Source organism: Gallus gallus, chromosome 2, assembly GCF_016699485.2.
Source record: "Gallus gallus isolate bGalGal1 chromosome 2, bGalGal1.mat.broiler.GRCg7b, whole genome shotgun sequence".
In the NCBI taxonomy this organism is placed as follows: domain Eukaryota; kingdom Metazoa; phylum Chordata; class Aves; order Galliformes; family Phasianidae; genus Gallus; species Gallus gallus.
In genome coordinates, this window is record NC_052533.1 from 49,653,394 (window position 1) to 49,671,160 (window position 17,767).

General features: G+C 36.7%; 1 protein-coding gene across 4 annotated transcripts in view; it reads left to right on the forward strand.

Moving 5' to 3' along the window:
- Window positions 1-17,767, forward strand: part of POU6F2 (POU class 6 homeobox 2) — a 315,974-nt gene that overhangs the window by 234,236 nt on the left and 63,971 nt on the right. For all 4 annotated transcript variants that reach the window (XM_418861.8, XM_040689262.2, XM_040689265.2 and 1 more), the window contains one exon: window positions 14,558-14,704. In XM_418861.8, coding sequence (XP_418861.3) covers window positions 14,558-14,704 — 147 coding nt within the window. The remainder of the gene's footprint in view (window positions 1-14,557; window positions 14,705-17,767) is intronic.

Consider the following 17,767-nt stretch of genomic DNA (forward strand, 5'->3'; position numbering starts at 1 on the left):
GCACCCAAATGCACTAGCTTTTTTTCAAAATATACCCCCTTTTGCAAAAAGTCCAGGTATAAATAGATTGCACTCCCAGTGCCTTTATTACTACATATCCAATCCTAAACACTTGCAAAGAACCAGATATAAATCTCAGCTGCATAACAGGGATCTTAATTTGAGATTCCCCACCAACATCATCTGTTGAGTTCCCCTTAGTAGAACACTGCCTCCAATTTGTGTTCTGGCTACTTGACTTTGAACATTCAAAGACACCCAGTACTGTTCCATGGGATAGCATGCAGTATCCAACTCAAACTTCTTTCCCCAAGCAACGAAAAGGCATTGGCAAGGAAAGAAACGTATGTTTAAGTAAGAAAACCCTGAAAGGAAGTAGGATTGCTGATACTTGAAAAAGCATCTACCCAGGAATTACAAATATGCATAAAACACGAATTAGGCCAATTACAGCAGTCTTTCGAGGACTGCTGGTGACATGGGGAGCTGAGCACAGGTGGAAGTAAGGCCATCTGTGCCCCAGTGGTGACAGATTAGAAGGGAGGACAGGAGGTCCTGGTGCTGCCCACCTTACCAGCAATGTTTTCCACAATAGCCACTTGTATGGATGAGTGGATGAGATCCTGCATCCGTGATCAATTTAGTCATGTCTCCCAGCTAGTGCCAATCATAAATAAGGGGCCCATAAGTCTCTGAAGTAGCTCTTCAAGTCAAGCTCTTGTGGCTTGACATACAATTTTTACCCCAATTTTATTACCCTTAACAGCTATATGATGAGGATCATTTATATAAGTGAGTCATCTTCTCTGCATAATAAGATAAAATGAAGGTCTAGAGCTCAAGTAAGCATTATATGAGTTACTGTAACTCATTTTAAAATAGGACTTGATAAAGTCAAGATACTGCATGTGACATTTACTATATGAGCGTGAATAAACAAAAAGACAGAAGGAATGGAAAAAATGCACCAGGGATTTCTCTAGCACTGAAACAGCAAATTGAGTAGCTGATCTATCCTATGAAAAGTGTCCAGAACATTATGGTAGAATTAGTGTTCTTTAAATAAAATACATCTTGTCAGTAGCAACTTCAAAGACAAGACAAGGCTTTCATTTATACAGGGTGTTCTGATAATGTAAATGAGAAAAGTTAAAGCAGTTAATCTATAAATAACAGAAAATTCAGAAATATGTAGATCTGAAAGTAATGCCTCCTATTTATTTCCAAGGAAATTACAACAGATACAAAGAGCACAATAATACTATTCAATAGAGTGAATTCTCAGCTACAAAACACTACTTTTCAACATTGTCACCAGCATTAGCTATGCATTTTATCCAAGAATGAACAAGAGCCTGCATGCTGTGCTTGTAAACATCTGCACCAGCAGAGGTGACCCATGGCCACTGTTGCCACTGATGAAATTCACCATTCGCTGCCTCACTGTGCTCACATTCACTGTTTGGTCTCCATAAACATTTTGCAAGTACCAATGAATGTCAGTGAGGATGATTTTTTCCACCTGGAGGAATTCAGTGACACACCTTTGATTCTTTCCATGTCAGATGCCATTTGGTCAGACTGCCCCTCTGCTGCCATCTATCACAGAGCAACAAAATGTAACAGTATACTGGTAGGAAGTGTAACCCTTACTGCCATACCACCACCATCTGCCTCTGTTGTCATAAGCCAATATGATAAAAATAGGAGGCATTACTTTCGGAGCAGCCCTCATGTGTTCACCTGGATCTACATTTCACTAACTAAGTAAAGTCGGTTTTAACTTTAAAATAACCCCTTGTAGTAATTTTTACTATTTCTGTGTTTCTTAGTTAAAGACCTGTATCTTACAAATAGCTTTCATAGTCATTCATTCTAGTTGTGTTTATTAACTTCTGTGCATCAGAGGATTTTTTTGGCCACCATTAATATTTCCTCTATGTACATTATGGCAGTGGCTTAAGTGCCCAATGTACATAAATATCTGTATTGCTGTGCAAGAACTATGTAGCAAAGAGGAAGAAATATTCTACTTGCAGTTTGACCCTGAAATGAGGAAATTGGTTTTAATTTGCTTCTTGCCTTACTTCAGTACACATGCATATGTAATCCAGTCCTAATGGACTTTCATGTGTATTATCTAAAAAGAAAACAAATAAACAGGATGAAAGAAATGCAGGGTTTTTTTATTTGCATTTTTCAGGCAGGAAATTAAAGAAAGGAAAATATATGGAAGAATTGGACCCCTAGTGAGATTTTCAGGCCTCTGCCCAGAGACCCTAATCACAAGATTTCCTTTCTGCTCCAATATAATTACTACTATTTCCATCACAGACATTTTGGAAAGTTTTTCATGTTTCCACATGAAATACTAATTTTCTAACCCTGAACTTTCCTTTTAAGCAAAATCAATGAAAAGCTATTGTTGCTTTTACAAATGCCAGAGAGAATTATTACCATCACAGGCAAAAATAGAAAAGATATTTTCACCCTCAGTTGATTGAATTACTGAGAAATAACCTTATAATTACTGTATAAAACACACCGTTTTAACACCATTTTTAATATCCTTAAAGTTTCAGATTTATTTTTCATGAGCCAGTAACAGTGAGCTAAATTCTGCCATGCTGTAAGTTGGTGCAATTATGCTGACCTCCATGGGACTCCGCCTGTTACATTGATGATTCTCAAGAGGCACACTAGTTTTGGACAAATAGTAGTTAGGAACACGGAGACAGAAGTCTGATTTCTCTGACACTTGGTTAAACAACCAGAGTAATTTTCATGACATCAGAGGAAGTATTTTGGACTTCTAACGGTATACCAGGTAAATCTGCTTTAAATTAAGTATTTGTCAGACTACCAGGGAGGAGACTTTTGATCTTTCCTAGTGTGGAATTCAGTAGTGGAAACACAAGGGAACCCTTGAGTGGTATTGAGCTTGCCAAACATATCCTCATCCCTTGCTCCCTGCAGATCTCAGATCAGGTGCCCTAACAACCTGCAATTCTCAACTCTCTCATGATCTTCAGCAGTGAGAAAGAAAATTCCCTCTCAGAACTCCCATGTGACTTTTACATCCACAACCAAAATAACTAGCTCCTGGAATCGTGCAAAAGCAATGATTTCTGGTTTGGTTTAGATAATTCAACTTGTTTGCCTCTTCTAGCTGATGGATGTTCTGCAAGTCAGAGTCCTTGTCTATCTCTGAGCTGAAGCTAAGAGGATTGTGACCTGCCTTCCAATTGCCATTGCTGAAAGAGGGAACAATTCAGTGCAGAATGGCTGCACTCTCCTTTTGTGATTGTGTAATACTTCCTTAAAACTGATCCATCCCTTTTCTATTTGTTCTTTCCCATTGTATTAAGAAACCAGATGAGTACCCTGCAGTTTGTGATTTTTTTACACTACCGCCTAATAATAATTGGCCCAATGTTGCACGTACAATTAATATGAACATTAGGTGTAATGAGTCCCATCCTAATTGCAGTCAGTCTGGGTTCACCACAGGTTCTGCCCTCTTTGAGATATGTTAGAAGCATCAAAGAATCATAGAATCACAAGGTTGGAAAGGATCTACAAGATCATCTAGTCCAACCGCCCTCCCATTACCATTACTACCACTAAGCTACTAAATCATAGGAGTTACATTTTCTGACTGGGTTGCCTACAAAACCATTTTTGATCCTTTGTTTACCTCTTCTACTGACAGGATTACCAGTGGCACCTACCTATACCTGTGGCTGCAAAAAGATCCACAGACTGTTCTCTTTCCAAATAAATATTTTGGCAAATAGTTAAGATGCATATGTGTTCCTACCATGCCAGAAAGGAAGATTAGGAAAAAGGCATGTAAGAATTATTTCTTTGAAGTGAAGTATTTCCACTTGATCATAAAACATCCATCTGTGAGGGTGATCTGTCTTAAATTTCCTTTCAATAAATCATTTTGGTCTGGACTAAATGTTTCATGTGACCTACAGTTTATTTCTTTTTATTTCTTTTTTTTTTTTTTTCATTCCAGATCCACCTGAGCTGAGTTATTGTTTTGGGGCTTTTTTTTTTTTTTTTTTTTTTTTTTTTTTTTTTTTGAGGTGGCCAGTAGGGTGTTTGGAGGAAAACTTTGAGTCTGCAAATAGAAAAACCTATTACTACCACATCTGTAGATGTATACATGCTATGACTTCCTACTTCATTGAATGACTTGTGTAGTTTACAATGGCCTAAATGCCAAAATTAAAAGGAAAAAAAAAAATCAGGTCACTAGTGCAAAGATTTTATTTAAATAAAATATCAGTGTAATTAACTAACACCAGAATTCCATATTCAAATGTGTTTTTTTTTCAAATTTCATTTCCCTCTATCAGAAGATTTGTAGCCTATAAGAATTAATAAAGAATTAAATTACTATTCTGATAGTAGTTATCTCTATTTTACCCAACTGCAACTCTACTGACCTCATTAAATTTACACCAGCTTTATATAAACACAGAGAAAAATCAGAATCAGACCAAGAACATAGAACTTGCATTATTTTTAGTACAAAAAAAACCCAACAACACCCTTGTTTTGTAAAGCACAAGAAATGCTACAGGGCCCATAAATATTTTGTGAATCTAGTCTACAGGTAAAAATAGGAAATACTTAGAACATGAAGAAAATCATCTGTCTCTCTATTCACGGTGCCTTATGGAAGAACAAGATTCTAGGTACAATAAGGCAATAATGAATTTAATGAAAAAGCTACAGACTTTCTGATTGTAAGCTGAGCTGCTGCTGAAAAAGATGCTACATATTTTTGCCCATATAGCAGAATTCGTTGTCTACGAGTAGATTTCCATTGATAATAAATATGGAGGAAATTATTTATTGTAAATGATAATTAGACTTTCCCCAGGCTACACATTCAGCTAGCAGGAGATACTGAATAATAACACAGGCATTTTTTCTGACATTCATCCTCCATACAAAAAAAAGGATGATAGGAGCTAAATCTTGCCATGACTTTTGTTTAATATGCAGTACTATCAGCATAAGAGAAAATTAACATTTGCATGTGACTTTGTGTAATCACGTGTATAACAGAGAGTATGTCACATCCCCTCTTTCTCTGTGAAGCAGACAGATCACAATGACAAGAACATACTAACAGACGCTCTTGGGTTTACTACGGATTGTATTAGGACTTGCATACAGTATAACTTCAAGCAGCCATTGCAGGATCTCAGGCTTAGATTTTAACCAATTTGGAATTGATCCTTGCAGCAAAAAAAAATCCTCCATTTATACTTGCAGTCATCACTCACATTCAGCTACTAGCAGTTCTTCTGTTACCTCAAGCAATATGGAGCTATTCTTTTGTTATAAGAGGATCTCAGTTTCATATACCCTCTTTCCATCAATTTATAGTGCCTAGCACCATGGCAATTACAAAGACCTCAGAAACAATACATTGCTAGCCTATATGTTTTTAATTATATTTCCAAGTTTCATTTGCTGTTGGCAACTTGACGTTATTTTGATTTTCCTGAGATGAAATATATGAGTTTCAAATACAGCTTTGAAATTGATTAGGAATTAATATGGCAGCATTACAAATGCAGTAGATCTAGTGCTGCTTTTGCATCTCTGCCTGAACTCCCACATGGAAGAACTATTGCGACCAGGTCAAGAGTGACTTCAACAAAGTGTCTGAGGCTGGAGATAAGAGGTCAGAGAAAAGGAATGAGATAAGTAAAAGCAGAGAGAAAACTGCATTCTGTAAAAGGACCCACCCATTGCCCCCCAAAAAAAGAGAAGAAAATAAAGCAACCAAGTAACAAAAAACTACTGGAATTCTAGAAAGCTGAGGCATAACTGGAAAAAAAAAGAAAAAAAAAAAAGCTTTCAGGGCAATGAGTGATTTTAAAATAACTGGTAAATGCTTTCTCTGCACCACTCAGATGAGCATTCCCCAAATTAAACCTGGAAGCACCCAGTTGCCACCAATTCAACTCAGCCCCTCGCTGTTCCTAAGGCAGGAAGTGCAGCTCATGTGGGGAGCAGGATTATCTCTGTCACCAAATCAGATGGAAGTGCTGGGGAGGGAAGGTGGAAATGTTTCAAATATGACTGCATTACATTATTAGCCCTTCTGCCTTTCTTATTCTGTGGGAGATACAATGAAGGCACAATTTTTGTCATGTTAAATATGCAGTTGTTACACGAGTATATGTAGCTTTATGTACAGAGCAGGACAACTTGTGAAAAAGAGAATAATGTGTGTATGTAATGTATGCAATGTATGTAGAAGAGAGTTGTTTAAGTTCTATAGTCTGTCCTCATGGAGCTGGTAGCTTCTTATGGTTACAGTCAAATTAAGCCTTCCAGAGGTGAATGCAGGTTGCTGCCGGCTGAGATGCAGTATGCCACATAGTGGCAGCACAAAGAGATCAAAGAATCATAGAATCATAGAATGGCCACAGCCTCAGAAGTGTTCCTTTCTCTGTCTTAAGGAAAGGAGCAGCAGACATAACCCCCCACTGACACAGAGACAGCAGAGTTGAACAAAGTTCCATTCCTCATCCATTACTGGACACTCAAAACTGTAATAAAGTACTAAAATAAGGCAGGAAGTAAAATGTTAACAGTGGCCTACTTAGGGAACCCCCAGCATTCATTTTTGCATACTCACACCCCTCACACAGACTTTCAGTCAGGTTGCTTGTTTTTCACTGCTATCACTCACTCCGTACATTAACTTTATTAGAACTGTGATTTTGACTTCAGGGCTTTCAAGTGAAGCACTTGTTTCAAGTTTATTCATGTCTCTCAAATCTCATTTTGTATACTGAGATTTCTGCAAAACCCAAGCAACTAAAAATCCATTTCTCAACTGACTTGGTAGCTCATATACTCTTCATGCAAGCACTGAAAATAGAGCAATGACTTCTCAAACACATGGCACCAATTATGGCATTTAAGTCATTTTCATTTTAGGTGAATTGAAGATACTGCAGAGCATTAAATTTTTTCCACTTTCTAGATACCTGAATTCAGAATCAGATCTGGATTTTGAACTGACCCCTATCTTTGCCATTAATCTTTCCACTGCACTCAGAAGTCATCTACACCATTTTGAATCAAATTGATGTGTCTCTGAAGGCCAAGCTGGAAGATGAAAGCAGCAAAAAGAAAAATATGTTCCACATAGTTCCACTTGGAGATCTGATCATGCCCACATTCAAGTTGATGAGACTTCAGTGTAAGCACTTGGCTTACATGGTAGCAGGCCTTTTCAGGAATGCTATTGCGTAGTAAATAAATGAAAAAATCCGATGTATTTCCAGCTTCAAAAATGAGCAGATCAGCTGGCATATAATTTTTAAAGAGTCTGTTAGATGTACTCAGTCAGAAATGTGTTCCTAAGTAACTTATTCTTTAAGGGACAGAAGAAGATGTCATTACCTAATAGTGTGGGTTTTAAGATAAATATTCAAATAAAGCATTCAGGGCGAGTATAGTAAGATTGCATATTGTACTGTAAAACAAGACTTTCAAAAAGATTTTCTCAAATACCCAACATGAATTCTCATATTTTCATGGTGTGACCTAACATGGCATTTTTAATATCTGTAGGTTCATTATCCTTTATATATGCAAATGGTCACATTTACGTGTACTTGTGCCATTCACACATTCAAATTAAAGGCAAACAAATGTTTTAGATTAAAGAGATTCATTTGTGGTGTTTCACAACTGACACACTTTCTACAGAAGCTAGATCATGGAGACCCAAGTGCTGGGCTCTTATCTAAGAAGACAGATGGCAATTTCCTTTTGATAAGGGTTCATTTTTTAGCAGCAAGGGAGTCCTGAAGTAACCATTTTTCTTGTGGGAAAAGCATCTTTCCGAAGCCAGATAAATCATTCTAAAATAGACAAACACAGGAACAGAGGAACTAATCAACATGAAATGAGCTGATTGGCAGCCCCTTTCAGGAAGTTTAGGAGTTGCTCTTTCCTTTCATGCTTTTCACATGCAGGAACTTATTGGAAAATTAAAGAACTCAGATTTTTTTTTTTTCAATACTCTTCTGTCTCACTGATGCAATTTATCATTAGTACAGATGCAAAATTTCATGAAGTCGGATGATGTAAATTCCTTTTATCAACTGCATGTTTACATGATTCATGAAATCTACAATTGCAGATGTTTCAAAGAGCTCTCAAACATAAAGGCAGATATCCATACTCAATGAAGATGATTGTTTAATTCAAACCTGGATCAGTGTGTGTCAGCTGCTGCAGATCAGGAGCATTCTGTAAGTAATATCTTAGGAACTCACAAAATTAGCTGTGGATAGTCTGCAAGTACTGACCAACAGCTAAAGGAGTCAATCTGCTCTTTGTAGTTATGTCTTTACAATATTTCTAATATATTTGTTTCCTATCTGTGTATACATGTTTATTTTTTTTCCTTTTCGTTTTGTTAAATACCGATTTCACAAGAACAGACAAGCTAGCACCTTCCATGTGCCTTATCTCATATGGTTAGACTGAAATAGGATCCCTTTCCTCTCATCTCCTTTACTCTCTTTTCTCTCCATCACTAATGGAGCAGAAATAAAAATGGCTGTGGTGGTTTCCACTCACTCCTTGCCTCTGTCCTAATATCTTCTTCATTATTCACGTTGCCAGCAGTTTGGTCCTGAAACTCTGCTCTTAATTTGGTTTGCCACAGCTCTATTCTGATTTGACTAGCAGAACCTTGTTTACAAGATACTGTAAGAAATTTTGTGTGTTGTCCTCTCTCCATGTCATATCAGGGTGTACATGAGTGCTGCGTGGTTCCCATCACCTCAGGTCGTGTCACTTTGCATTGAATCAAGTCATGTCGCATCAGTGATGCCACTATCAGTACTTATTCCTGATAGAAAATTCAGCATAGATTTAGACAGCAAGTAGCTCAGCCACAATAAATGTATATAATGAGCACATTAAGTGTCTGTGAGAACCAGATATTTTAAGTGTCCCTGACAGTCAGTGCTTTCAGATATTCCAGTATCCTTGTCTCTACACTGTGTTCTGTACATAAATATCTGATATATGTGCATATACTAAAATGTCTGTCCAAGCAACCTATTTAGAACTCTATCTGCAAACATTTGCAAATATAAACCTGTGCATTATCGGATGGGTCTGGATATTGTAACTACATTGCATAGTATATAGGCTGTTCATATCCTAGCTCTGTAGAAATAATGATTGTTGACAGATACATTTTTTTCATAATTTGGGATTTGCTTCAAACATTTGCCCGCTGGGGCATATTTTCAAAGAGTTATGCATGATTAGGCTCTATGACAGCCATTCTATTGGACGTTTTACCCTGTTGTTCATTTATAAAAGTTAAATGTTGTAATTAACCTATTACATAAACTAAACAGAATGCTGGGAGATGGAGCAGCCCCAAAATTAAAAAAAAAAAAAAAAAAAGCTTCTGTAATCTGAAACAGATAGTGCTCCCGAAGTGTTGGACCATAGTACACTTGTGTATAAAATAACTTCTTTTGTTTTATGTTACTTATTGATTCTTGCTTGCATTTCTTGGGATCTGCATGCTCTTAAGTTTTGGGAAAATATGGCTTATTTTTGCTTAGAACTCTAAAGATAAACTGACAGAGTGCAAGCACCCACAATTGAAGATTTATCTGCAAAACTCTATATAATAACTAAGTGGTCTTCTTATTGTTGATTATTGTAAATATTTATTTGCCACTTATCCCTGTAACAGCTAGGTGCTTTCCCAGGATTTCCTGGGATTTCCAGCAGTCTTTCCTGTGTCTTTTTTTAAAATTCCTTCAGGAATTTAATTCCTTCAGGTCCAGGGAGCTATTAATTGTTGAAAGGTATACAAACATATTTTAAACAATTAGTAATACAACCATCAATACTGTGCAGTGTATTTACCAGAAAAGCCACTAGGAACATCCAGGGAAACTGTACTTTCTCACTGACTCATTTATGTTTAGAAACTGAATATACGGGAATCTTGGTTGGAATGCTTTGCTTCTGTGCCTGCAAGGTGTTGAAGATATTTTTGTGCTGCTCTTATTAGATACAGTCTGCAGTTACTGGCAGGGGATGCCATGCTGGGTTAGCTTCGGCTAACAGCCAGTCGCCCACCCAACTGCTCATCCATCTTCTCAGTGGGATGTGGGGGAAAAATAAGATGAGAAAGCCCATGGGTCAGGAGAGAGTCTGGGAGACTGCTCACCAATTACTCTAATGGACAAAGCAGACTCAACTTAGAATCACAGAATGGTTTGGGTTGGAAGGGACCTTTAGGATCATCTACTTTCAACCTCCTTCTATAGGCAGGGACACCTCCCACTAGACCAGGTTTCTCAAACCCCCATCCAGCCTGGCCTTGAATGCTTCCAGGGAAGGGTCATCCAAAACCTCGCTAGGCAATCTGTTCCATTGTCTCACCACCGTCACAGTGAAGAATATTTTCCTAATATCTAGTCTACATCTACCCTCTCCCAGTTTAAATCCATTTCCCCTCATCTTGTTGCTACATGCCGTTATATAATGTCCCTCCCTTGCTTTCCTGTAGGCCCCCTTCAGGTACTGGAAGGCTGCTATAAGGTCTCCTTGGAGTCTTCTCTTTTCTCTGTTGAAGACCTCTTCAGCCTGTCCTCGTATTGGAAGTGCTCCAGCCCTCTGATCATCAACTTGTGGAAAATTTATTTCCAATGAAAGTGTATTTGGATTGTGAGAAACAAAATGGCAAACACTAAAGCAACATCTTTCCTCCCCACCACACCAGGCTCACCTCTGCTCCATCATTCTTGCCTCCACCAGCCAGTGCTGCAAGGGTCAGGGGGCTATGGTCAGCCTGTAATAGCTCCTTCCTCTGCACACTTTTCCCTGGCATGGGCTCTCCACAGGCTGCAACTGCTGTCTTGAAATACCCATATGTTCCAGTGTGGGATCCTCCAAGGATTGCAGGGTAGACAACTGCTCCACTGTGTAGTTCTTCTCATAATCTAAACATGAAATTCACATAAGTTCTTAGTTAAGGATTCCTATAAAAGGAAATGCAATGCAAATAAAAATTTCATTTCTATGTTCATTTTTCACATAGTCTGGATATAAAAGCACTTTTAAGAGAAATGCAAAATTACTGCCTAGGCTACCAAATCAAATTGCTGTATTCAACAATACATGAACAGTTGTTCAGTTTTCTCATAGCAAATTCACCAAGATACTTATTTGGCTTTGGAAAAGAAAATAAAAAGAAAAGAAAAAAAAAAAAAAGAAGAAGAAGAAGAAGGACAAAACATTATTCCAGAAGAAAAAAGTAATTATTGCTCTCAAGAAGCTGCTTGCTGCCATGACTCTAGCACACTTTTCTTGAAACTATGCCTTAAGAAGGATATAAAAAAATCTCACATCACATGTCAGTTTTTGGGTCTTTAAAGTAGTGCCCCTTTCATTTCCCCATCATTATACAGGGTAATTATACAGGGTAATTTTATTTGTGTGCATTCTGTTTCCTGCATTAGAATGGCTCCTACTCTACATTAGTAGAGCTCCTACTCTACATAGAGCAAATCAATTTTCCTTTAAAAGTTCTACTTTGTGAAGTCAGAAAAATGTACTGGAGCTACTCAGTTATTTTAAGATTCTTCCTCATAAAGTTTACTTCTCTAAATAATCATGTAATTAACAGAGGCATCCTTGAGAAAACTGGCCTGTTCCTCTAGAATCACTGTTATGGCTGGTGTTTTGAGTGGGAGCAGAAGCTTTGGCACTGGAATTGACAGCTCCAAAGATCACAGCCTCTTGTGGGATCTTTCATCTTTATACTTCTAATATTTCTAGTAAGTGGGGATCCAATCTGTATTGAGAAATGGAATAAATAAAGTCAGAGATTTTATACTTAAACTAAGAGCAAGATCAAGTATGTCAGAAGTTAACTTGAGGTCCAGATGTAATGAAATGAGATTGATTTCTCCGTGCCCAATTAGCACTTGATATAGAAAGGGTCAATTTAGTGGAGTGTAACTTGCCGTCAACAGCTTCCAAAACACTCAAAGAAAAATGTATCTTCTCTTTTTAATCAGGTTTTTGAATAGATAAGGATGTTTTTATATGCATTTGGAAGACTCTTATCCAGTGAGCTGGCCCATTCACTGTGATTTTTCCTGGAACATAGTACTACCCAGGGAACCTATGCATATCATAGCTTCTGCCATCATTTTTAATAAGTAGCTTATCTCTATGATGCAACTAAAAGCAATCCTGAGTGTCTCCAGGGTTTGCTGTAATTAAATTTTATTGTTGTATTTGAAAATGTACAGTTTTTGAAAACTGGAGAAAAAAAATGAAAAGGAGATTCTGGGAGATAATAGTCTGATTTTTAAAAGGTTTTAACCCTTTGTAGTTTCCAGATTCACACGTTTACCTATGCTCCCCAAATAACTTCCTATATGCAACTGAAGAAGTAAACTATAGCAGCTGATGTATTTTATTAGCTGATATCAGATAAATGTGCAAAGATTATTTATACTTACAGTCAGATGCTGTAGTATCATAGAAGCAGAAATTTCTGGGTGTCAACTGAGACAGTGGAAAGCCTTTTCTGAAAGTCATACAGTCTAGCTGCTGCCTCTTTCTTCTCCAAATATTTACAGCTAGAAGGTTGTTACTCCAAGTCCCACTGTTGGCCACAAAGTGGTATAGAGAAAGACAGAATTTGCCAGCTTCTAATTTGGGAAATAAATACATGTCTCTGTTTTGAGCAAGAAATAGACAGATTTTTCTGTTCTGCTATCTGTTATCTGCTGTGCTCACCTACATCTGGGCTCCTACCTTCTACCTTGTACAGGCAATGGAATTGTCTGCACTCTATATTCAGAGACTGAACTTTGCCTCAGTGGTTGTGCTCATCTTTTTTTTTCCACAGCTCCTCAAGACTCCTAATCAAGTAGTTTTTGCAGTTTCCCCCTTTGTACTTTATTCCTGCTTGATTTTCTTGCCATGGGGTACAGCGGGCTGGTTTTGGAGATATATATAACAATTCTTTTCAAATCAAAACACTTCCACCAACAATGTCATCTTTTCTGTCTAGCACTGCTACTAATCTTTATTTAGTTATTTACTTTACAATTTCTAGAGGGATTGGATGTGCCCAAGGCACCCCTTTAGGCAACACTTTATATCAAGGTTCCATTTATAAATACTTCATGAAGGGCTAATGAATGATTAATAGATGTTTTAATGTATGACCAATCAATTGTTGTAGATTTCATAACATTCAACAGACAAGTAGGTTTCTTATAAGCATAGATTATAACCATATCTGACATCTTCTACTGATGAGCTTCTAAACATCAATAACATGCACACTACTCATATCTGTAACATGCTTAAAACATCTTCTAATCACTGGTTAATTTTTTATAACCTATTTTGAAGCAAAGCCTGACTGTAGAGCACATCCCTAACTGGGTCTGTGACTTTCCATTTCTATAGGATTGTAAATTTTCTTTTCAAGTAAAGACTTGGAACTCCTTTTAATTTGAGCTCAAATGTCAAGCTTTTCTGAGTTAGCTTCTGCATTTTCACATCAGCCTAAGGAAATGTTCCCAGCATTTTTTTTGAAAATCTGTTCGTTCTCAGAAGAGGATGAGAAAATATAAAATTTAAAATGATCCAGTGAGTAAAGCATCTCCCAAAGGACATTTCATTCTGACAAGGGAACACACCTTTTACATGTTTGGTAAACTTAAGTGGTGGTAGAAGTGTCCCTCCTTGGGATTCCCATCACCACCAAAGAGTAAAGCCATGAGTATGCTCTGTGCTTTATATGGAGCACCCAGGTAAACCGGACTGAACTGGGAATTACAACTCACTTACTGAAAATTTATGTCAATATTAATTGTTTGCAGTTGATAAACAGCAAGTTGCTTAGCATCTTTTCAACAGATTTTGCAAACCAAAATAGACATTTCTGAATATGTAGTTGATTTCTACTGAGCTTAATCACAGAGTTGAGACTCATGCTATGATTTACCTAGATGTTGAGTCCAGGTCATTAGTGATATAAATTTAAAGTGGCTTCAGGTTTTCTTCAGTTTGGGGACTTAGTCTCTCTTCTAAGTATCCCCAAGAAAATATCTTACTTCCATTCAAATAAAATGCTAATTTTTCGCTAACTGCTGTTAACAGAAGGGTTAAGCTGCTACATCTGTGATATTAGAATGTAGAACCTAAAGAAATACAATGGGCAGAACTCAAGAAAAGAGAAAAAAATGTTTTGTTTTTTTAAAGAGGGAGATTTATCCTTCAGTTTTAACATGTAACTTCCTCTGGGTTGTTTTGAAACCATTCATTGTCAATGAGACAAAAACCTGAGAAATAAGAACCCCTCAAAACTACTCAAGCTCTTTGAGTAGACAGATTTTTTTCCCTATGTGAGCACAGTCGCCTTTATTTTATTCAGTTAGTATTCTGTGTTTCTGTGTTTGTCAAGCGTTTCTCCATTATCTTTTCTTTCTTTTTTCAGCTGGTTAACAATCCACTAGCAAGTCAAGCAGCAGCGGCTGCAGCAGCAGCAGCCATGGGCTCAATAGCAAGCTCCCAGGCCTTTGGCAATGCCCTCTCCAGTCTTCAGGGGGTCACAGGTCAACTCGTCACTAATGCACAAGGACAGGTGAGTAGAAGATGGAAGAAGCAGTGAATTCTGATGGCAGACTGATCTTGGGACCAAAATGAGTTCCGTTTGTATGACAGCAATTTAAAAGTGCACATATTGAAGGTAAATAAATATTGATTTGCCAGACAGGGGAAGAAATGGGAAGTCTGAGAAGTGGAAATAAGTTAGGCGCTGATGGAAACCCTTTTCAAGCTAGGAAAGGATTAGAGATTGTTTTGTTTTGTTTTCAAATCCAACCTTTTAAAAACATCACAATATTGCAACAACACAGTATTTGAAAATCCAGTAACCATATGATTCTCAATAAATGTAGCAGATGTCTTCTTCCACTTGTGTAGGTATAGTAACAGACAACTATATTAATATGCTATTGTGCTATTAAGACAAGACTTTTTGTAAACTGTAGCATTTTGGTATTACTTTACAGTGAAGCATTTCTACATAGATATTAAATATTTTTAGTAAAGGAACACAAATTAAATTTTAATGATGTATCCATGATGGATTTAATTGGGTGGCTTTCTTATTTGCTGATTAACTAAATTTGCAATGAATCTACTAGTCTGTGATGAAAATTCAGAAGAAACCTCTGTTATAAAATTTTCTGAACAAAAATTCGAGCAAAGTTTATTAAGTGTCTAAAATATAAATTGTATATTGCTTGAATTATTCTTATTTGTTATGAAGTATCTCAGTTTTGGTCTTAGTATGATGCAGAAATATATGCATCTGAATTCATATATGTAAATAATTCTATTAATGCAACACACATAGTTTTCATATTGTAGCCACTGTCATTCTTTATTTCATTTACTAGAAATGAAATTAACACAACTACTTTTTTTGCATAAAATCTCTGTAGCAAATCTGTCAATATAACTTGTGACTGGAGCAGATAACTGAGTAATTTGTATGTCATTATTCTAAGCCTGGCGAATTAGGTGTCCAGTGGTATCAGGAGTGCTTATGTGGTTGTTAGGCCCTGGTAAACATTTATTGCAGTGATGCAACTTGTGTGTTATGTGAAAGTTTAGTTTCTACTCTCCCTGTTTACTGTAGGAAAAAAGAAAAAAAGAGAAAAAAAACCACAAAAAGTATGTTTTTTTCCAGATAATTTTCTGTTGTTTTGTTATTTAAATGGAAAAGACAGTATATTTTCAAATTTTGCCATTAAAATCAAAGACAGCACTTTATAGAACGTGCCACATTTTTTAGCATAACACATAAACAAAGATGCATCCTGAGCTTCACTATCCCCATCCAAGTCCCAGGAAAAAAAAAATGCTGACCTTGTTATATTTACTGGGTGGGTGCAGAATTGTTCCATCACTACCCCGAGGGTTGAACGATGGAGCTTGTCAAAGTGAGGCCTTATCTAATGAATCATCTTATCGCAGGTGCACACCACACATATTAAAGGAGGATTGTATGAACAATGTGCCCTCTACAATAACCTTTCAATGTCTACTTTAACCCTTGTTTCAATCCCTTTTCATCAAAGGATCATTTTATGCAGCCAGCTTTAAATGGAGGCTCTCAAAAGCCTATTAAGATTTCTGGAGGGATGGGGTATTGGTTTAGAAGAGAAGTTGGTTATAATACCTATAACTCATACTCAGATCAGCTCCAAACTACAAACCTGCTTGTTTCTATCTGTGCTCCAGAAATGGTTCAGAATCACCACTCACATGAGGTACTTGGCACCAAAACTGTTCATTGTAAGAGCTGAAGATAAAAACCCAGACTAGAGATTCAGTAACTTTTCCTTTAAACGTTCTCCCTGGAAAACATAAAGGGTAGATATTCATTGCGTGTTTTTAAAAAAAAGTTCCTACTGTGACTGTATCACCAAATGAAACTACAGATCCCATCAGACTGAGTCTTTTTTATTCCACATATTATCTGAAATCCAATAATTTCACAAGTTGCAGAGAAAGGAAGAATCTTCCACTATTATTGGATGAAACTACAGAATCTGACTATCTCCTTTAAATAAGGGTTGTCTTTTTATTACTTATTTTTACAGATGTTTCTTGATTTATAATCAGTACTGCAGACCTCACTGCAATATAAATAAATATTAAGTAGGTAAAGTAACACCAATTTTTATAATATTCAGCATAAAATCATATTTCTTATGGCATTCTTCTGAAATTATCCATCTGCAAAAAAGGACTATTCAGTATATTTAAATTGCATTCCATAAATTAAATTACATTCCTTGCAAATTAAATAAAATTATAGAAACTATTATTTTGTTTCTTCAAAATTTAAAACGTAAGTGAATGGTAACTTGGGATGCCTCAATTTGTGAATGATCTTTTTGGACCTCATTAAGGAACTGTATTTCCATAATATGTTAAGAATCTGTTCTTTGAACATTGGCTTCTTCAAAGAATCGCAAGTGAGACACCCGAAATTCCCTCCTGCAACTATAAGGCTGGGTAACTTATCAGACTGCTTGTATGTGCAATCTTTGTAACTGTATGCTACTCCTGTTATAGAAAGTCAGGGCTTATAAATGTCCATCTGTCTGCCTAAATATATAGTGATCAGTAAACTCAGGAGACAGGAAGCTGTAGGTCAAATCAAAGATCCTATGGCAAATTTAGGGAAATGATCTTTTAAATGACATAAGGCACGGCCTTAATATTCAATAGCCTAAGAGTTATTACAATCTCAAATAAAAAAAACATATATATATTTAATAAATATTTATGCTGTGTGCTTGTTAATATTTTCATTCTTGTTTACACACTGATTCTATGATTTGTTTATCCTTTGGATGGCAATGTGAACTCTAATACCAGAGCTCCTCAAGACCACTGTAGAAAGGAGATCTAATCCATTGGAATAATATGTCTAGATCACCTGATTAATTTGATATAGTACAGATAGAAGACTCTAAATCAAATTTTCATTTTCAGAGGCGTATTATGAAGAGCTATTGGCCCATGTAACACTGCTTATATTCTGTTTGCCCTCAGCACTTTCCAGGAAGCGTTTGCAGGACTGGACTTTTATATATTAAGCATAAAGGCAAAGGTAGCAGAAATGCTA